This window comes from Chaetomium globosum, genomic scaffold, assembly GCF_000143365.1.
Source record: "Chaetomium globosum CBS 148.51 scaffold_1 genomic scaffold, whole genome shotgun sequence".
Taxonomy (NCBI): domain Eukaryota; kingdom Fungi; phylum Ascomycota; class Sordariomycetes; order Sordariales; family Chaetomiaceae; genus Chaetomium; species Chaetomium globosum.
The window spans coordinates 4,468,223-4,488,114 of NT_165976.1; the positions used below are offsets into that span (position 1 = coordinate 4,468,223).

The 19,892-nt window shown below is 56.7% G+C and overlaps 8 protein-coding genes across 8 annotated transcripts; 5 read left to right on the forward strand and 3 right to left on the reverse strand.

Moving 5' to 3' along the window:
• Positions 1 to 667: 667 nt before the first annotated feature.
• CHGG_01455 (uncharacterized protein) lies at positions 668 to 2,472 on the forward strand (the record flags this gene model as incomplete). The annotated part of the gene is made up of 3 exons (XM_001220675.1): positions 668 to 1,205; positions 1,314 to 1,591; positions 1,666 to 2,472. The coding sequence occupies 3 exons, from the start codon at positions 668 to 670 to the stop codon at positions 2,470 to 2,472; spliced, it is 1,623 nt and encodes a 540-aa protein (XP_001220676.1).
• Positions 2,473 to 2,858: 386 nt separating this feature from the next.
• Positions 2,859 to 4,530, reverse strand: CHGG_01456 (uncharacterized protein; the record flags this gene model as incomplete). The annotated part of the gene is made up of 3 exons (XM_001220676.1): positions 2,859 to 2,892; positions 2,945 to 3,931; positions 4,010 to 4,530. 3 exons carry the CDS (start codon positions 4,528 to 4,530, stop codon positions 2,859 to 2,861), a joined length of 1,542 nt encoding a protein of 513 aa, XP_001220677.1.
• Positions 4,531 to 6,787: 2,257 nt separating this feature from the next.
• On the reverse strand, positions 6,788 to 7,678 carry CHGG_01457 (uncharacterized protein; the record flags this gene model as incomplete). Its single annotated transcript, XM_001220677.1, has 3 exons — positions 6,788 to 6,877; positions 6,957 to 7,368; positions 7,581 to 7,678. The coding sequence occupies 3 exons, from the start codon at positions 7,676 to 7,678 to the stop codon at positions 6,788 to 6,790; spliced, it is 600 nt and encodes a 199-aa protein (XP_001220678.1).
• A 687-nt stretch (positions 7,679 to 8,365) lies between these two features.
• CHGG_01458 (uncharacterized protein) lies at positions 8,366 to 9,983 on the forward strand (the record flags this gene model as incomplete). The annotated part of the gene is made up of 2 exons (XM_001220678.1): positions 8,366 to 8,800; positions 8,862 to 9,983. The coding sequence occupies 2 exons, from the start codon at positions 8,366 to 8,368 to the stop codon at positions 9,981 to 9,983; spliced, it is 1,557 nt and encodes a 518-aa protein (XP_001220679.1).
• A 954-nt stretch (positions 9,984 to 10,937) lies between these two features.
• On the forward strand, positions 10,938 to 12,146 carry CHGG_01459 (uncharacterized protein; the record flags this gene model as incomplete). The annotated part of the gene is made up of 2 exons (XM_001220679.1): positions 10,938 to 11,280; positions 11,488 to 12,146. 2 exons carry the CDS (start codon positions 10,938 to 10,940, stop codon positions 12,144 to 12,146), a joined length of 1,002 nt encoding a protein of 333 aa, XP_001220680.1.
• A 471-nt stretch (positions 12,147 to 12,617) lies between these two features.
• Positions 12,618 to 14,337, reverse strand: CHGG_01460 (uncharacterized protein; the record flags this gene model as incomplete). Its single annotated transcript, XM_001220680.1, has 2 exons — positions 12,618 to 13,356; positions 13,415 to 14,337. The coding sequence occupies 2 exons, from the start codon at positions 14,335 to 14,337 to the stop codon at positions 12,618 to 12,620; spliced, it is 1,662 nt and encodes a 553-aa protein (XP_001220681.1).
• A 613-nt stretch (positions 14,338 to 14,950) lies between these two features.
• Positions 14,951 to 18,003, forward strand: CHGG_01461 (uncharacterized protein; the record flags this gene model as incomplete). The annotated part of the gene is made up of 6 exons (XM_001220681.1): positions 14,951 to 15,145; positions 15,208 to 15,312; positions 15,666 to 16,347; positions 16,414 to 17,009; positions 17,077 to 17,446; positions 17,516 to 18,003. The coding sequence occupies 6 exons, from the start codon at positions 14,951 to 14,953 to the stop codon at positions 18,001 to 18,003; spliced, it is 2,436 nt and encodes an 811-aa protein (XP_001220682.1).
• Positions 18,004 to 18,722: 719 nt separating this feature from the next.
• Positions 18,723 to 19,793, forward strand: CHGG_01462 (uncharacterized protein; the record flags this gene model as incomplete). Its single annotated transcript, XM_001220682.1, has 1 exon — positions 18,723 to 19,793. One exon carries the CDS (start codon positions 18,723 to 18,725, stop codon positions 19,791 to 19,793), a length of 1,071 nt encoding a protein of 356 aa, XP_001220683.1.
• Positions 19,794 to 19,892: the final 99 nt, after the last annotated feature.

The following is a 19,892-nucleotide window of genomic DNA, read 5'->3' on the forward strand; positions in this document are numbered from 1 at the left end:
CCAACCCCGTCCAGTATACGCATCGTTTTGTCTGAGCCTGGGTCCGCCTACAAATAACATTGCCGCAACAAAGGACAAAGCCCCCTCAAGGGGAGGGAGTCTTTTTACTTTCATTTTTGGTATGGAATATCTTGGGCGGTACTGAGAGCTAGTGACCTGGGATATGGATTCTCCAGGCGGGATTGTGTAATGTTTTTTACCCCCCCCCCCACACAAAAAAAAAAACGTCAGCCTTGCTCGTCGCCCTCTCCTCGCAGGTGCCAAGCCCTGCACGGGCCAATTCCAAGGGAGCTGGTTGTGTGGCTTGTTTCGCTGCAAGCTCTGGCCTCGACTGGCCCAGCGAGCCCAGCAGGCGGTGCTCCACCTTTGTCTCGCCGCTGGGGGGTATCAGACCTCCTGACCCGGCGCTGTCAACCATGTTCTAGACTCCGGTTGAACAGGTCCCCATGCTGATGCATACCCGATTTGCATTTTGAGTATTTGAACACCCAAGCCAGGGACGTGCGACACCAAAGAAAATACCACTTTGCATTCCCTGCGCACGACAGGAAGACAGTTTCGTCCACTTTGTGCCAAAACCCCCTCTTTGGCAGACCCGGACTTGCTGGTTCAGCATCCAGTAGTCTCCAACCCGAGAACAGCGTTGCCCGTTCTCTGACAAGTCGCAATGGCTTCACGTCGCAACAGTCTTTCGCCTCCGGAGCGTCAGGGCACAGTCGACCCAGGTGCTCATGAACTAGGTATTATTCCCTCCGTTCCCTCCGCTGCGCCCCGCATTAGACTAACACCCACTCCAGCAGAGGCATCCGACTCCGAGGAGCACTACTCGGACGCCCAGTCCGTGCCCATGTCCCCCTCCCGAGCGTCGCCCATCCCGAAGACCAGAGTCGAAAAGGTCGACGATAAGCCGGCGTATGGGGAAGTCCCAGGTACGCAGGCCTATCGCTTGAGGGAAGGCGATGCGGAACCGGATGAGATAGCCATCATTCCCGACCCCAAAAACCCCCAAGAACCCGAGCCCGAGCACACATCGCCGTCACCTACACCCGGTGGGCACCCCATCCCAAAAACAGTGGTAGAGGAGACACCGGATGTTGAGGGCTCAGTGACACATGCAGAGAACAGGCAGAGGCGTATGTCGGATGCACACCCAGACCTGGTGGTCAAGGCCGACGGAAAGGTGGAAGCTGGTGGAGCAGCAAATGGTACGGATGCGTAGCCTGCTTTTGTGCCGAGCGGCCTCCCCTTGATTTTTTTCTCATTTCTCCATAGCTCGTATTGACATGTTCTCGATTGCGTAGATACTCCAATAGCATCGTCTCTGAATACTCCTACCACATCGGCACGCACGAGGAGGAAATCTTCGCTTGCCTTAAAACGGTCCCCATTAAGCCCCGGCCTCCCAGGGGATGAAAACGCCGTGGATGGGGATGAAGAGGATGACGATTTCGGGGATGACTTTGACGATTTCGAAGAGGGCGGCGAAGACGGCGATTTCGACGACGACTTCGACGACGGCTTCCAAACCCCCGCACAACAACCACCACCACAACCACCCCCATCCGCTCCGTCCGCTCCATCCCTTTCTTTCGTAAGCCGCCCCTCCCCACAACCTCCTTCCCACCAACCAACAACACATCACTAACCGCCCCGCCTCCTTCACAGCCAATCCCCACCTTCGAAGACCTGACCCCCTCCGAAATAACCACCCTCACCGAGCCCTACCTAACCGCGCTCTTCCCACCCCCCACCTCCTCACCATCACCTCCCCTCCCCACCCCCTCCGCCAAAGAAAACCCCATCTTCCTCACCCCGCGCTCCGCCTCCCTCTGGTCGCAGCTCGTCGCCCCGCCCCCGCTCCAACCCCCGGACTGGATCCGCTCCCGCATCCGGCGGCTCTTCCTCGTCTCGCTGGGCGTGCCCGTCGACCTGGACGAGATCCTGCCCGCGTCCTCCAAGCAGAAGAAGCTCGTGCTGCCGTCGCTGCACCGCACCAGTTCGTCGGGCTCGCTCAAGAGCCGCGCGTCGAGCGATTCGCGCGCCAAGACGGCGGCGGCGAGGGGGGCTGCGGCGGGTAATGGTGCTGGGGGGGATGGGAGGAAGGATTCGGGGGTGAGCTCTCCGGCGGGTGGTGGTAGTGGGGAGGGGGGGACAGGCGAGTGTGTCTCTCTACAGAGTGAGAAGGCGGATGGGGGTTGGTGTTGTTGGTGGAGGGGGGAGGGCCAATTTCCCGAAGCGAGCTTTGATTTGGTTTCTGCGCGGCAAGTGTGTATGTTGACGGATGCGGCGCTGGGGGGAATGACGGATGGGGAGTTGCGGGCGCATATTGGGAGGCTGGAGGCGATGCAAGGGACGGCGCAGGGGGTGTTGACATATTGGCAGAAGAGGACGGATGAGAAGATTGGGGATCGGGAGGCGTTCGAGGGAGTTATTGAGAATCTGGTCAAGCATGCGAAGAAAATGAGGAAGTAAGAGGGTGGTATACCAAAACGAGTTAATAGATGATGTGATGGATAGAGAAAAAAGAGGCCTGGCTTGGGCTACATTAACCAGGAGAGGTCAGCAGCACCATGTGGATACGGTTGGGAAAAAAAATCCCAGACAACGAGATGCTCGTCAACACTTTCTAACAACCAATTCCGCTGAATTTTCGTCTACCCATCCATCCTCGCGTGAAATGAAGAGGCATAGAGCGTGTTCATGTCCACCACATCCTTGGTATTTATTCGCCAAATCATGCAGTCCCAACCCGTTGTTCACTTGCACAAAACCCAGACCCGACAGATCCACGACCCCAAAGTCCTATCAGCCCGTCGTAGCTCATGCCCCCTCGTTGCAGTCGTAGAAAGGAAACGCACTTAGGAGGAGGTGCTAGGCTCGAGCGTGACACCGCTGCAATAATCATTAGTGATCGGATTTTCACACGTCAGTAGAGATAACTTACGCTGCGATAGTAGCCCAACCGATGAGACGCCAGTGCTTCTCAATACGCCGACTGAGGGCGACCTTCTCACCGATATTTGTGCATGCCGGGCTTGTGAGCTGGAGCTTGGCGGCATCCTTCTTGATGGCCACAACCTTGGCACCGGTCGAAGTAGAACCGATGTTCACCATGATGACCTCATTCTTGGCGAGCTTGTCAACCTTGGCCTGCTTGCCGTCGGCGGTACGGACACCGAGCAAGCGGCGAAGCAGGTAGAAGTTGACCTCGATCTCGCTGTAGATCTCGGGCAAGCGGCCCTTGAGGCCCAGCACGAAACCAACCAGACGATCGGCACGGCAGAGGGTAGGGTCGATACGGGTACCAACACCAATAAGGCCGCCAGGGACGGCGTACTTGAGGTCGTTGGCTTCCGAGTTGAGCGATACGATTCGGCTAAAGATGGGCGTGCACTTGAGGTTGCCCTTGTCGTCACGCGACACGATACCGGGCCGAATCTCAATCTCGTCGCCGAGCTTCAGCAGACCGTGCAAGATACTGCCACCAGCGACACCACCCTTGAGCTCGTCAATCTCGGCACCCGGCTTGTTGACATCGAAAGACCGAATAACAATCATGTGCGGGTCCATCGAGAAATCCCTAGGGGGGATAGGGATGGTGTTGACAATAGCATCGTTGATGGCGTCGATATTGAACTTGAGCTGGGCGGAAATAGGGATGATAGGCGACTTGCCAGCGACGGTACCCCTGATGAACTTCAAGATCGAGTCGTAGTGTTGCTTGGCAGCCTCTTCCCGCATGAGATCAACCTTGTTTTGGAGAATGATGATCTTGTCGAGCTTCATAATTTCAATAGCCGCCAAATGCTCGGATGTCTGTGGTTGCGGGCAGGATTCGTTGCCGGCAATGAGCAGCAGGGCAGCGTCCATGACGGCAGCGCCTGACAACATAGTGCTCATCAGAATATCGTGCCCGGGGCAGTCGACAAATCTATTCCCGTCAGTATAGCTCAGAGGATATCTCGAATATGTTGCTGCGCCGTCGCAGCATAGAAAATAGGGGTCTTACGAGACGTGACGTAGTAGCCTGTATGTCCCCGCGCAACCCTCCCGCTCGCAAGGAGGGTCGACCTCCTTCTCACTCTTGTAGCTCCGGTAGCATGTTGGCCGCGGGCACTCTGGGTTGTCGCACTGGTAGACCTTGGCATTGGCGTAACCAAGCTTGATGGTGATGTTACGGATAAGCTCGTTCTTGAAACGAACCGTCTGCACGCCAGAGATGGCCTTCACCACGGTCGACTTTCCGTGGGCGACGTGGCCAATGGTGCCAATGTTGATGGTCGCTTGGCGTGCGATAATTTCGGGTGTCAAAGGGTTCAAGGCCTTGACGTCGAGATCTTTAGGGTCGGTCTGGGGCGGCAGTGGCGGTCGCTGGACGGCGGGAACGACGTCGGCTGTCTTCTTGAGAGCGGACTTGATGGGCCGCTCCGAGATTTCGTTATCGGACTCGTGGGCCTCAATCTGGGACTCGTTGCCGGAGTCGGACTCCGACTCGATGTCGTTGCCGAACTTGTCTCCGTTGGCCGCCATGGTGATGACTCTTTCCGCGGGGTAATGATTTTTTTCGAGCCCCTCTCTAAATATTTATTTGCTCTCTCGGACCGGTTTGCCGGGGTGAGCGATGATTAACTGAAATACCCAATTGCGGGATGAACGAGGTCGCTGGATCGGTGGTGGTGGAGATTAGGTTGTCTTGGAGGAGACCGCTGGGAGAATGACTGACAGTTGATATTTCTCACGATTTTCGTGTGCAGTCATACTTGGGTCGGCCTGACGCTCAATCCTGGCTGGGCGAGGTGCTGAAGAGACGCTAGTCCTTATGCGGCTAGTCGGTTTTGCCCCACGCTGACCGATAAGGACGATAAAAGGTAGAGGGGCGAGAGGGGTTGAAGAGGGACTTGGTCACAACCACAAAATGTTAAGCACTGGCTATTGTTTTCTGAGAAAGGATTGCAGTTAGATCCATCAACTTTGGCCTCTCTTTTTACCGGACTGGACTGAGATTATTCAAGTTACTGCTCTGACGAGCTGGTACGGTTTGCGAATTCTCGATGCCTTACAAGTGCAAGCGACCCGCAGGCCCCATATCATTGTTAGTTACCTCTTGTTGCTTTGCAATACTCATCCATGTTCAGATGAATCGAGGGCCTCATTTCCGGGATACATGGAAACTACCATATCAATGCGTTCCATCCTCTCGGCAATGACCACTGTCTGGGGCCAAACGTCTCCTGGTGGCTTCCAAAACAATCGGAAGTCGACGATCTTTCCTAGAAGGTGTTTTATAAACCCAATGACATGGCAGGGCTGGTTGGCGTTCTTAGAAGAGTTGAGGCCGTAAATTTTTGACGTCAAATTTGAGCGATTCAACGAACACCACAGAAACACTGTCTCTATAGGTAATTTACGCTTCATCAAATAATGCCTGGGCTTTTGTGAAGCTTCAATGACACCCGCTTGTGTCTTCAGATGGTCCCGTTTTATCACTAGTCGCAAAATACATATGAAGAAAGCCAATTCTGATCCAGCACCTGTGAAATTCTGAGGGTCGTTGTCATTCATGTTCTTAGTACCACGACTGGATTCCTGAAATAAAGGTATCAAAAGCTCCTCGGCTGGGGTTGGGGTGGTTTGCTTATAAGCCACTTCCATGGAATGACGGCTTTCAACCCTAGACAAATTGGCAGGCGGTGCTGTTCAGCTCGAGGCTGAGCTGTCAACAGCTGGAATGAATACACGAGGGCAGGCGCAGTCTCAGACCTGAGCAAACAGCTGAGCTCCGTGGCATCACTCTCGGTCGCCACCGGTACTTCCCCGAGACTGTCGATCTGCACAACACGGGCCTCTCACGATCCCCGGGCCCAGGCATCGCAATCTATCCGAAGCCTCTCGGGACCCGACAAGGGGTCTGATCTCGATGTCGACGACAGGCCAAGGGTTGATCATGACAAATTCATCTACAATGTGCTCTTGCGTGGTCCCTCTGTTCCACGGCAGACGGAATGTGGTACTACTAGCCAGCCGCCGCACATATCAACGCCATCCCACTGCCTGCTTGCTTGCTTCTTGGTAACGCTGTTGGAGGTTGTCTATTTGGAGTGAAAATCCGTCCCGCAACCTCGTTTGCAGGGTAGAAGGGAAGGATGGGCAGACACGTGCAGAGTGCCGAGCCGTGGGAAATCGTCCGGGAGAGGCGCCCCTGGCGTTCATTGTTCCTGGTGATAACGACGCAACCCGTTCCGGCAGCTTGGAGACCCTCGAGGTGACGGAAGGAGGGGTTAATTGACCATTTTCGCCGCCCGCCCGCCGATGATGTGGGCAATATCGAAAAGAGGGCTAAAAATATAGAAGGTGGGTGGGCAAAAGTATGGTACGGTGTGCGGTGGTCATGCAATGGGACGGCCATGTTTCCAAAATTTGCCCAATATTCTTCCCAACAGCACCGACCTTGTGCGTGAAGGACTGCCTCAATCAAGATCTGTTCATCCATATTGATATGCGTTGCTGACGACTGCTGACTGCAGGAAGCAACTAATTTCAGATATTTGTGTTATTAGGTAGGCGTGGTGGTAGTTTACCTGTGAGGTCATCCGAAAGGACACTCCTTTCGGAATCATAAGGGTATCGAGGATGAAGGCGATAGTAATGGTCGGCCTGGGAGAGGAAGACTTATGAGGGTATCGTGTGAGGGGCTGAAGAAAACAGAAACGAGAAAACTGCGCAAATAACCAGGCGATGGCTTGGTGGACTGTGTGTGTAACGCTGGCTGAGTTTGGTTCCTGGTCAGTTACCTGCGGGAAGGCGAGGTTAGGTGTGCTGGGGAAACATGCTCGGCAGAGACGAGGTCGGCCGCTGTGGGGCGCGGTTTACCGCCCACCTGCATGACCGGCAGGTCCATCACGGCGATCAGCGATATGATTGGCCATCTGTTTTCAAGCAATCCGGAATCCACTCACTGTGACGCCTATGATTGGCCGCACTCGTGGGAGATGGGTGACAGGGTTCGACGGTTGCTTCCTCTTGCCGCCCAACCACAGCTGCAATTCCCCCGCCTTCACTTCCTCAATCGCCTTGGCGGGTGTTTGCCATGGTCTCGGCGGCCAACCTGACTGTCCAATTCGGCGGAACTGGCCCTGACTTCCAGCCCGCAGCGCCCGGCCCCCATCCAATGGACCTGCACAACTGCTGATGCGAGTCTGGGCTGCGACGACATGGGCGCCAAGGGCGAGAGGAGAGGGCGAGCTGCACACAGTTTTCCCGTTTTCGTCTTGTTCGTCTGCCTCGCTTCCATCATGGCGGCCGTTCAGACAGCGCACATGGGTAACTTCTAGGCATCTCGAGGCAGTTGGAGTCATTGGAGATGATGGTCTGCTTGAAAACAAGAGTCATAATCTAAAAACGGGAAAAGGTGCAAGGCGTTCCGAGACAGGTCACCGTTGGGGGCAATCCAGATCACTGTGTCCCCTGTCTCCCGCCGTCTGCAAGACCTTTGGCACACCGTAACCCTCCCAGTCTGGCCCGTTGAACCAGACTTGCTATTCTTGTTGATCCAGCCCCTCCTTCGGCCGCGGGATACATACCCCCATGTCTCCCATGGGTTTTCTGCGCCAGAAGCCCCCGTCGTTTCGAGGATCTTCGGCTTTCCTTTATCCCCCTCATTCCTCGCACACCTCCCCATTGTGAAGCTGTACTAGACAAGACACGACGAAGCCCGCTCGCCGAGACAGAAACAGCAACAGACCGAGTCATTTTCTTGCGTGGCCCCTTGCTCCTGTAACCGGCATCTGCAGGCCGTGGCCACTTTCTGGGCCGCCGAGCTTCGACTAGCAGCCGTCCAGCGTCGTCCCGTCACTCCGCTGGGCGTCTAAGTTCCCTTCGCGAGTCGCCGAGCTTGATTGGCACCTCGACCCTCCGCCCTATCAGCGTGCCCAACACCCCCAGCGCCATCCCGACCCCCCTGCTCCGTGTAAGTGTTCCCAGCGGCTTCGAGTGCACCCATCGAACCACCCGCTCATGCTGCCATGCAGTAGCGGATCCCGCTCAAGCCGGACCTGGTGTGTCCAGCGCCAATTCAAAACCATCACGAGCCCCGGAGGGCGCTTCTGCTTCGGGATCCCTCTTCCTTTAGCAGCTGGACTCATATCAACCAACCCTTCCTCTTGGTTCCCTTCTACCCCCAAAGCTTGCCACCGGTTTCAGCACTCCCTCCTTTGTGACCGTCCTGTCGCGCAACGCTGGTATCTGAAGAAGTGAAGACTGGTCTCTTCCCTTCCTTTATTTATTCTTCTATCATACACGTGCAAAGAAAAAAAAAAGGCAACAAAGAAACGACCGGTAACGTCCTCGACGCCGTTTTCCGCCGACCATGGGTCTCGACGAGAAGAAGCGGCCCACGGCCCTCAACCTTACACCAGCCCGCACCATGTCGGCCAGTTCAGTTTCCACCACAGATTCCACATCCACATCATCATCACTAGCAAAACCCCCAAGGACACCACGGTTTGCCGAAGCAACCGCAGTCAACTCGCCCGTAGAGCCCCGGAAGCTCCCCTTCTCTGAGAAACAGCCACAAGTCGCCCATGCACAACCAGGAGATGTCGGTTTTGGTTATATTGGGACTGGGAACAGGGACTCGTCGGCCGACGTGCCCATGCCGCCGAAGTCGCCTTTGAAGAGCGCAATGAAGGTGCCCGGGACACCGGGGCGCGCCTTGCAGAACCCGTTGAGCCCGACATTCAGGGAAGAGCAGGTATTGGAATCGAGGGAGAAGGCGACCGACAAGCAGCAGGCGAAGGATCTGGTAAGCCAGCAAGCAACATGGATCGTGACCAGAGTAGCCCCGGAAACTAACAACCCCACAGAAAATCAAGACACGGGTACGGATGGCCAAGTTCGCCCTGCGCGGTGTCAGCTTCAGCTGCAGTCTCATCATCCTGGCCATGATCTCGGCCTCGTTCTCCATCTTCCACGCCACCAAGGCCCTCCCCGCGATGAGCGGGATGCCGGCATGGGCTGAAAACACCGACGCCAACGCGTGGCCGCAAAAAGTGGTCCTCGCCTGTTCCTGCGTCTCGCTCCTCATCTGCATCGTCATCTTCATCGGCTACTGCCGCGGCGGCCACCGCAGGGCCGAGAAGGTCGGCGTCTACTACACCCTGTTCGCGGTCGGCTGGTTCATCTTCAGCATGGCCATGTGGGCCATGGCGGCCGGCGTGCTCCAGGTCTCCCGGAACAGCAGCGAGAACAAGGACATGTGGGGCTGGGCGTGCGTGGACAACCGGCGGTCGAACCTCTTCGGCGACAAGGTCGACTACGCGCTCGTGTGCCGCCTGCAGGACTGGAGCCTGATCTGCATCATCATCGAGCTGGTCGTCGAGATCATCAGCATCGCGCTCTACAGCATCGTCTTCTACCGCTACTGGTCCAAGCGCAAGCTGCGCAAGTCCATGGACGTCCGCGACAAGGCCCGCTCCGACCTCTACCTCGCCCAACTCCGCACCCAGTCCGCCCCCAACACCCCCGGCTTCGGCCCCAAATCCCCCGCCTTCTCCCAATACGCCATGTCCCCGCGCTTCCCGCCCTCCGCCTACAAATCCCTCGGCGACATCGAAGAGGGCTCGCCCTTCACCCCGGGCGGCAAGGGGCTCGTCATCCCGCCCTCCTCCTTCTCCCCCAGCCAAGCGGGCTTCAAGCTCCAAGCGCCCCCGCTCAAGGCCAACAAAGCCACGCCCGCGACCCCCAAGGCCGGGTACAAGCCGCCGACGGCGGCGGACCTGTCGCCCGCGACGCCGACGGCGCCCGCGCTGCCGCCGGCCGTCACCGTCACCGTGCACGACCACGCCCCGACCGCCGAGGGCGAGCAGCAGTACGAGGCTGTGCCCATCCCCGGCGCCTACGCCGGCCAGGCCGTCAAGAGCCCCCCGCCCCTGCAGACCACTTTCAACCTGCCGCCGGGTCCGGGCGGCGCTGGACGGTATGCTTGAGTGGACGGAGGTGGCGTATATACGCTCATTTGTGTTGAGGTGTTTGTTTTCTTCTTCTTGTTGCTGGGAGGGGCCCGACAGTCTGGGTTTAGCCTCCCTTCTTCTTTTCTTTTTTTACCTTTTATTTTCTTTGCGTTTGCTCTTGAGATTGTTGGACATTAGTGGCGTTGCGGGCGAATACCAAACAAAGCGGGCTGGGACTCTTCGAGTGGGGGTTGGGCGATTTACGGCTGTAATGTGTGGGCGGGGAATGTGTGTGTTGTGTATAAGTAACCGAATTGTGGTACGTGGATGATGACGATGGGTGGATGAAGTCTAGACAGACACTGAGATATTCAAATGACACTGCCGTTGGTCGTCAACTTTACTTCAGTTCTTGAGTTGTGATTATGGTCTTTCTGACTGTGAAATGCGGGTTACGATAGATGATGGAAAGAAGCTTTTCTTCAGGTGCAAACATGCCTTGGCGAGCTGTTTCTTGAAGCTTAAGCCAACGACACTGAATGGATAACCGAGTCCCTCGTGGAGGAGGCTCGGGCGTTGAGAGGCACAGGGACAGTGCCTTAACGACATTGCCAACGCTGATCAGGGGGGAAGGAGGGTCCGTTGGATAAACACGCTCGAAGCGATTGACGATGTGAGCGACTCAGAGCGCGCTTCGGGCCCCTGAATTAATCGCTGCGATCTCGCCAAGCAGGAACCTGGCCCCCTGTCGCCTTGAGATGAGATGACATGATGCGACACTAACAATTTCTTAAAATTTCCACTTTCAATCCCCTGCACCACGAACTAACACCATACCTTGACCACCTCTTGTTTCCTTCTCAGTCGGACGAACAGTCGAACCGCTGGCCAAGTAAAGCAGTCGACTTACTCACGCGTTAGAAAAGCCAACCGACGAACAATCAACCCGCGTCATCGTGCAGATCGAGTGCAACGCCTTGGAACGCAACAATGGCAGCGACTGCTTCTAGCCGCCAAGCTTGGCGCCAGCTGATGGGCAACACCAGCCGCGGACCTGCTTCGAACATCCTGCGCCAGCAGCAACAACAATACCGATCCGCCTTCTGCCGACAGATCTCTTCTACAACACGGGCTTCCTCCCGCCGCACCGTATCGCAACCCCCGTCCTTCGCTCTCCGCCAACAACCGCTCGCCCAACGCTCGTACAGCTCTGGTTCGCAGGGGAAGAATACCCCGCCAAAGGGCAGCAACAACCAGGTCAAATTCTGGCCGTTTTTGATCGTCATTGCGCTTGGCTCTGGGGGTTATATGCTTCTGATCAACAGGCAGACCAGTGAGTTGCCACCCACTCAATAACCCGCGTTGGAGAAGTGGTAAAAGGATAGGGGGCAGCTGACAGTGGCACGCCGTTTCACAAGAGACGATCACGTCTTCCTACCTGTCCCACTCCCTTTCCCTCTTCTCCTGCTCCCATACTCCTCTCGCATCCCCAACCTATCATTCCTCCCACCAGACCATCACTAACCGCCCTCACCCCCAGAAATGCCTCCCACCACTAGCAACACCACCACCGACGGCCGGTCAACGCCCGCCTTCTCCCCCGCCGACGTAACCGTCCTCTTCGTGCTGGGCGGCCCCGGCGCGGGAAAGGGCACGCAGTGCGCGCGCCTGGTCCGCGACTACCACTTCACGCACCTGTCGGCGGGCGACCTGCTGCGAGCAGAACAAGACCGGCCCGGCAGCCAGTACGGGCAGCTGATCCGCGACTGCATCAAGAACGGGGACATTGTGCCGATGGAGGTGACGGTGGCGCTGCTGGAGAACGCGATGCGCGATGCGATCCAGGCCTCTGGCGGTCGTAATGGAAAATTCCTGATTGACGGCTTCCCGCGCAAGATGGACCAGGCGCTCAAGTTCGAGGAGGTGGTGTGCCCGGCCAAGCTGGTGCTCTTCTACGACTGCCCCGAGGCCGAGATGGAGCGGCGCCTGCTGGAGCGTGGCAAGACGAGCGGCCGCGCCGACGACAACGCCGAGAGTATCCGCAAGCGCTTCCGCACCTTTGTCGAGACCAGTATGCCGGTTGTGGACCACTACGAGAAGGAGAACCGCGTCGTCAAGGTCAACGCCACGGATACGCCTGACGGCGTCTACGCTGATACCCAAGCGCGTCTGAGGAAGGTTTTGGGGGACAAGTTCTGAGCGGGATTGTCTTGGGACGGTTCGGGGGTTTTTGGTATAGACTAGACGGAGCGGGCATTGAGTGGGAGGGTCGCGGATGTTAATCACCATTTTCACCATTTCTTGGTCTTTGTTTGTTACGAGTAGAGCGGATCGTTTGCTTTACTTCTTTTTTTTTTTTTCCTTTTGTGGAACTTTGAGCTCTACTGTAATCCTCAGTAACAAGTAGTCCCATGTCCCAGTACTAGGGAAGCACCAATGTCCCAGGTGCCTCGTAATTCATACATTGTCCGCAAGCCATACACCCGTACCCTCCAGCCCCCATGTGCAAGACCCAAGCCGGTCAGCGGAGAAAGGTGCCTTGGATATCTATCGTCCATGTGAAAATGAGCACCCGTTGCGCGTCTACCTTTTGCCCTTTTGGTTCCAACTCCAGTACCAAATTAAGCAAAAGTGCAATGACCCCGTCCATGTCCTCCAGACCTATGTCGTTCAGTCATCCTCATCAGTGCGCGGCTTCTGCTGGCGGCGCCGATCACCGCCGGGGCCGCCGCCCATGCCAGCGCCAGCCAACTTCCGCTCGAGCTCCTGCTGCTCGCGTTCACGCTGACCTTCCACGTCGGCCTGGCCCTTACGCAGGAAGACGAGCAGCTGGTCGACGATGGACTTGTACTGGTCAACCCTGGTGGCAAGCTCGCGCCACTGCTTCTCGCCAAACACACGGTAGGTGGTACGGTGCACCAGGAAGACCTTTTGTTGCTGCGACAACCTCCCCTCGACAAGCTTGGCCCTGACCACATCGATCGTCCACATCTCCACTTCCTCCGAGGGAATCTGCAGCGCCTTGGCGATGTTGGCGTACGGGATCTCGCGGTTGGGAGTGCTGGCAGCCAGGCTGGCAAAGGTGAGCAGCCGCATCTTGCGCTGCAGCTTCTCATTGTCGAGCTTCTCCTTCTCGACCCAACCCTCGTGCTCGTCCTTGAAGTCGTTGTAATCCTCCAGGTCCTGCTCAATGAAAATATCCAGCAGTTGTGAATAGACGGGGTGCGAATCCCCAAGCGCTTGTACACTGGGAAGGATGCGTAGGTCTTGGAAGTCGAACCGGGCGGGGTGCGAGATGGCCAAGCGGACGGCCTTCAGGGAGAGCTTTTGGGCCTCCTCGGACGTAATTTCGTCTTGGTCTTCGCGGCCAAAGGTAGCGATGGCCTTAATGAGGTAGCGGTACGAATCCCTGCGGTGCCCGTCGTCAGCAATAAATCTACATCGGTTGGCTCAACAGTACTACTCACTCGTCATCGCCGGCCTCGGCCGCCGTATCCGACACCTCAACATACAGCCTCCGCTGGTCCTCGTCGCTCGTGTTCCATAGGTTGAACCAGCCTTCCAAATTCTCCAACCGCGGCTTGAGCAGGTCGTATTGACCGTGCTGCCGAATGAAGCGTGTGATCTGTAGCAGCACATTGAACCGAGTGGGGTTGTCCGGCTCGAGAAGGTTGAATACCGTGCTCAGGGCATTGGCGGCGAGAGTAAAACCGTGGGCCGGGGACGATGTGATGGGCTTCTGGAGGTTGCCGCACAGGGGAGGCAGATATTTCAGGGGATCCTTGGACTGCAGGACCAAATGAATGAGGAGGTTGTAAGCGCCGGTAAATTCCTTTTCGGGGATCGAATTGAGAACATGCGAGGCCTCGATGATCGCCTGTAGTGCCTCTTCGTTCTGCTCCTTGGCCAGATACGGCTTCACCTGCTCGCCGATTTGGACGTACTCGGCCATCTCCTGCGCCAGCTCGGCGAAGGTGCCATCGACGAAAATTAACTGAGGGGCCGCCATGTTGCTGACGACAAACCCAGTCATTCGGGGTCTCTGTCTGCCGTAAAATTCAAGGTACTCGGTCGCGCCTCTGACAACGTCTGTGGCGTGGCTACAGTAGAAACTATCGAGCAACCGGCTGTAGCTGTGCGGTGTGAGTGTTCGACACTTGACAGGCTCGAGTTTAGGTGCAGGCTCCGAGTCGGAAATGGGCGACTCTCGATTGTTGTCGGACTCTTCAGGGATTGCTGGAGGGGTCCTGGCGTCGTAAAAATCGTAGGGGGTACGAGGGCCCGGTGGGAGCTGGTGTCGAACCGGAGGCTTGGGTTTCTTTCCCTTTGCTGCTTTGGCCTCCTCTGCCTCTCGACTGGCAGAATTTCCCTGCCCCGCATTCGTCGCCATTTTTTCCCTTTGCCTGGATGTTCTGTGCGGCGATAATCACGTGTAAGATGCGCTAGTCGAAAAGCGGTAACTTAAGCGATCAGCTTGGTGATGATTTTCAGATGGCAATGGTGGGGCAGGGTGGGCTGCTGGTGGTGGGATCGTCAAGAGTCGAGAACCGTTGTACACCCACCTGCTGACCACAACGACAACTCGCCATCATCTTTGTTTTGTTTTCCAAGGTTTTGGCAACTTTGTGCCTGAATTCACCTATAAGAAACAAACAATGATGGCTTTGAAATAATAGTTCAACAGGACAATGTATTTCATCCCAACCCAACAGGCGGGAGAGAGTACCTTTACCTGTCTGAGCCCATGCGAACTTTTCTCTCCATGGCCATTTGACCCCATCGGTTCTAAACTACCTCTATACCTACCTGATGTAGGAATGACCTTTAGAAATTGCGTGTGTGATGGAAGAGTCCCAGGCCCATCTTCCTCCAGAGCATTACTGGGGCCGTGGCGGAGGGGTGGCAGTGGTGACTGGGCTGTTTTTCAAGGTGCGCGCTGCAAGCGCCAATCTGCCCTGGACTGGGTACCGTCCAACTCGTAACTTCTAGATTGTAAGATGAGAATGGCCACCACAACAATACGGCTCAAGACACCGAATAGTAGTGGGATTGAGAATGGAATGCAGGTAGCATGGAATGTTTTGCATCGCTCCCAAATCTATGGTGATTATTCGTCTGTCTCGAATATCCCGGGAATAGGTGCCGACACTGTATTTCTCCGCCATGCGATCGATAGGTCGAGTCACGGCAAAGACTCGGTGGGTGACCACTTGACCCCCGCGATCCAGTCATGACCACATTTGCACATTCCAATTGCCAGCCCTACCGCGCCGGGAGTCGAACAACCTGCATCGCCAAGACCTCTAGAGCTTGGATGCACTCAAGCAGTGCAGCGGATCATTCTCAGGCCCGTCCAGTCACCCCGGTAAGCAGGGGCGGCCCGTGAACCCCAGGTGTGAGTGGTCCAACCAGGCAGGGCCTCCGAGACCCGTCGCGGCTGCCCCGGTCGACTCCATTTCCAAGCTCGAATGATGAGCACCCGTGGTTGCTTCTGCTGAGCCTTCCCACGAGGCCTCGCGCATTTTCCAGGCACTTCAAACAGGCTCCCACATCCACATCCACACCCACAACCCTTCCATTTGCCACCCCGCTGCCCACACTTGTCTGGGGGGGGAATTGCACACTGCGCCGCATCGATTTGCTACATAAGGAAACCATTTGGCGACGAGTTGCTGTCGTCTCGGCTTCTGCAACCATGGCTCCACGAGCTGAAGGCAGCCACCTGAAGCGAAGCCGCGTACCGGTAGGTGCCTACTCGCTATTCTATTTGCGAGCACCCTGTACTCGATGGCGTCGCGCCCGCCTGGAACGCTCCGCCGATTAATCTTCTGGTTGCAGGGTTCGCCGGTCGACGGGCAAGAATCTTTCAAGAAGCCGCGCCGCTCCGAGCGTCTGTCGCAGCGCGCTGACACCGCCGCCGATCATGACGGTCTTAAAACCCCGGTGCAGAACCGCCACCACCTCCCCTCGCCAGTGACGCACCTTACGAACGAGAGCACCGCCGAGTTTGACAAGGAAACCACGGCTACGCCTCCTCAAGACCACACCGCCGAGGAGACCTTTTCGCAGGGACTGGCTTTCAGCTCCCCTCCGCAGGACACCCAAGCATTTAGCCAACAGGACTTTGACCCCAATGCCCCACTCGTCGAGGGGGTTGATGAGATCAAGGAAGGTGTCTGGGGCTATCTCCTACCGCTTGACACTCGCTTCGTGCGAGCGCCCGTGGTGTTCAAGAAAAAAGGGGTGTGCCCGCCACCCTCAGCAACGGCTGAGTCTCCCGCTGCCGCGGTCACGAAAAACGGTAGCAAAAAGGGCCAAAAAGGGTCAACAAAAGAACAAGAGCAAAAGGGCGGCTCACCAGCCTCTGGGGGATATGTTCTTGGGCGGCACCCGGAATGCGGTAAGTTCTGACGAAATTCATGGCTTTCGCGCAGCTATGGAGAGAAAAATACTAAACCACTCGCAGACATCAGAGTCAACGACAGGCAAGTTTCGAACCGGCATCTCTTGATCTTCGCCGAGAATAAACGCAACGACACGGTTGCCGTGCTGGAGGATATTTCGAGCAACGGCACCAAGGTCAATGGTGCTACCATGCAACGAAACGACCGGCGGGAACTACGGGAGGGTGACGAGATCTGGGTCACCAGTGCCAGCGCGGGCTTCATATTTCGCTATCCCAGATGTCGGCACGGGAAACCCTTTGCTCAGCAGTACGCAATGAAGCAGGAGCTAGGAAGCGGCCACTTTGCCCAGGTGTTCCTGTGCAACGAAAAGTCCACGGGCGACTGCTATGCCGTCAAGAGATTTACCAAGAAGCCAGACGTGGACGAGAAAGCCAAGTACGATGGCCTGCACCAGGAAGTCGCCATGCTTATGGGCATCAGCCACCCCAACATCCTGTGCCTCAAGGAGACCTTCAACGAACCCGAGGCCGTCTATGTGGTGTTGGAATTGGCGCCCGAAGGGGAACTTTTCCAGTACATTACGGAGCACAAGCAGTTGAGCGAGGCCGAATGCCGCAAGGTGTTTCTCCAACTGTTCGAGGGCATCAAATATCTGGTAAGCACTTTTTTTTCCCCGCTTACCGGTTATCCCGTGCGAGATGCATCACTTACACGGCACGCAGCATGACCGCAATATGGTTCACCGGGATATCAAGCCCGAGAACATCCTCTTGATGGACAACGACTTGACCGTCAAGATTGGCGATTTCGGTCTTGCCAAGATTGTCGGCGAGGCCTCTTTCACCACGACGCTCTGCGGCACGCCCAGCTATGTGGCGCCCGAAATCCTTGTTAACAACAAGTCCCGCAGGTACACCAAGGCAGTCGACATCTGGTCTCTCGGCGTGGTGCTCTACATTTGCCTCTGCGGCTTCCCCCCATTTTCCGACGAGCTGAGGAGGCCCGATTTCCCCTACGACCTGTCGGACCAGATCCGGAGAGGGCTCTTTGACTATCCCTCGCCATACTGGGACCCTGTCGGCGACCCGGCTCGTACGTCCCCCTGACCGAATTAACCCCCTCGCGCTGGTTGAGTTGAGATTTTGCTAACCCAGGCCTTAGTCGACCTCATTGACAGCATGCTGGTCGTGGACCCCGAAAAGCGCTTCACCGTCGACCAGTGCCTCGCGCATCCTTGGCTCACGCAGAAGCCGCCCGGCGTTAACGACAGCACTAACGGTCTTGTCTCGGGCCTCGCCGGGCTGGAAATGAGCCGCCGCGCCCCTTTTAGGGAACGTACGCTAATCAGTTCCATCAATACGTACAGGGTGGCGGAGCGCGTCCCTGCCGGCGCGGGCAAACCCGACGTCAAGGTTTACGCGAAAAACACCAAGGGTCCGATGGGGGCACCACCGACGCCTAAGAGGGAGATGCGGCCGGACGACAATCGCGACCCTAGCGAGTTTATGGAGATGGGTGGGAAGGGTGACCAAGAGTTGTTCGGCAACGATGGGGGCAGCCGGTATCCGACTAAGGACATCGCCGGGACGGGGCCGGCGGGGACGGAGGGGAAGGTAAAGGGAAAGGGTAAGGCTAAAGGGGGACGCTAAGCGGTTGGTGCGGTGGTGTTACAGGATTGTGGTGTTTGGTGATGTGGGATATTTAGCCACGGCGTGGCCGAGGGTCGTCGCCTGGTTCATAATTGTGGGTTTTTGTGTGGGTTTATTTCGGGTTATTTCTTTCCAGCATGTCTGTCTAGTCCCTGGTTAGCATGGGAGGTTGTCAGATTTTTTACTCTTCGGGTTCTGTGTTAAGTTAACGGGATTTCCTACATTATCATCTCTGGTTATAGGCCTGAGGAAAAATCCAAGTCAATGGAATTCTATTTTTAGAGAGTCGGGCGGTCGAGTTCACGGCGGTTGGGAGTGGTTTGTTGGTGTTTGTAGGTTCGAGATCGGTCTGTGTTTGTCATCATGTTGACATCATTTGATCTTATCGTCGATTTCATGTCTTAACACGCCCTTCACCTTCAACATTTACAATCATGGTGTTCAAAACTCATTCCTTGCGCCCTTCATTGGCCACACTCATGGACGATTGGTGTGGGATTATTCAGCACCACTTTGTCATTGGAATCTGCATTTCCCATTTTGGCAATTGACTTATACCATTGTGAAACACGCAAAGACAGAAGTCGATGTCTATAAAGCAAACCTCGGCATCGCACTTCAAGGTTTTGATTTCCATATCATCAACCCGACCATTTACCATCCATCTCAAAACAACAGTCCGCAAATCATTCCAATAAACCACCATCAGCCCCAACACCATGTCCTCCTCCTCCAACAACAACAACCACACCGAACCCACCACCATGAAAGCAATCCTCATCACCCGCCCCGGCCCCCCCTCCACGCTGCAAATCCACACCGACCTCCCCCTGCCCCAGCCCACCCCGGGCACCGTCCGCATCCGCATCCGCGCCTTTGGCGTCAACCACGCCGAGATGCACATGCGCCGCGGCGAGTGGGCCGAGTCCGTCCCCATCAGCGGCATCGAGTGTGTCGGCACGGTGGACGCCTGCCCCGGGGGCGAGTTTGCGGTGGGCGAGCCGGTGGCCGCGATCATGGGGGGGATGGGCAGGACCGTGCCGGGGAGTTATGCGCAGTTTACGGTGGTGAGGGTGGGGAATGTGGTCGCGCTTGGGAACGGGGCTGTGGAGGGGGATGGGGGGGAGTTGTCGTTGCCGCTGTCGTGGGCGGAGCTGGCCGCGCTGCCGGAGTCGTATTGCACTGCGTGGACGTGTTTGTTTAGGAATCTGGCGCTGCAGCGCGGGCAGCGGTTGTTGATTCGGGGGGCGACGTCGGCGTTTGGGCGGGCTGCGTCCAACTTGGCGGTGGAGGCGGGCGCGGTGGTTACGGGCACGACGAGGAGCGAGGCCAAGTTTGCCGAGTTGAGGGCGCTTGGGGTGGCGGATGTGGTGTTGGAGGGGCCTGGGCTGCCGGAGAGGCTGAGGGAGAGCGGGAGGGCTGGGGAGAAGTTTGATCGGGTGCTGGAGCTCGTCGGGAACAGCACGGTTGTTGAGTCGCTGACGCTGGTGAAGAGGGATGGGAGGGTCTGTCTGGCTGGGTGGCTTGGGGGGTTGGATCCTATCAAGGACTTCAACCCGTTGCTGCAGATGGCCAGCGGGGTGCACTTGAACTTCTTTGGCAGCTTTGTCTTTGGGAATCCCGAGTTCCCATTGTCGGATGTGCCGCTTAACAGCATCGTACGGGCCGTGGCGGATGGCAAGTTTGACGCGAAGCCGTTCAAGGTGTTTAGATTCGACGAGATTCAGGAGGCTCACCAGTATATGGAGGATGGACGGGCAGCAGGAAAGATGGTCGTGGTTGTGGACTAAGTAATGGGATGGATGGTACCCCGTGGGCAAAAAAGCCAAACCTCAAGTGTAGTTGCCGAAGTGACCTTTCGTCTACAGGAACGAAAGGAAAGTCATGCA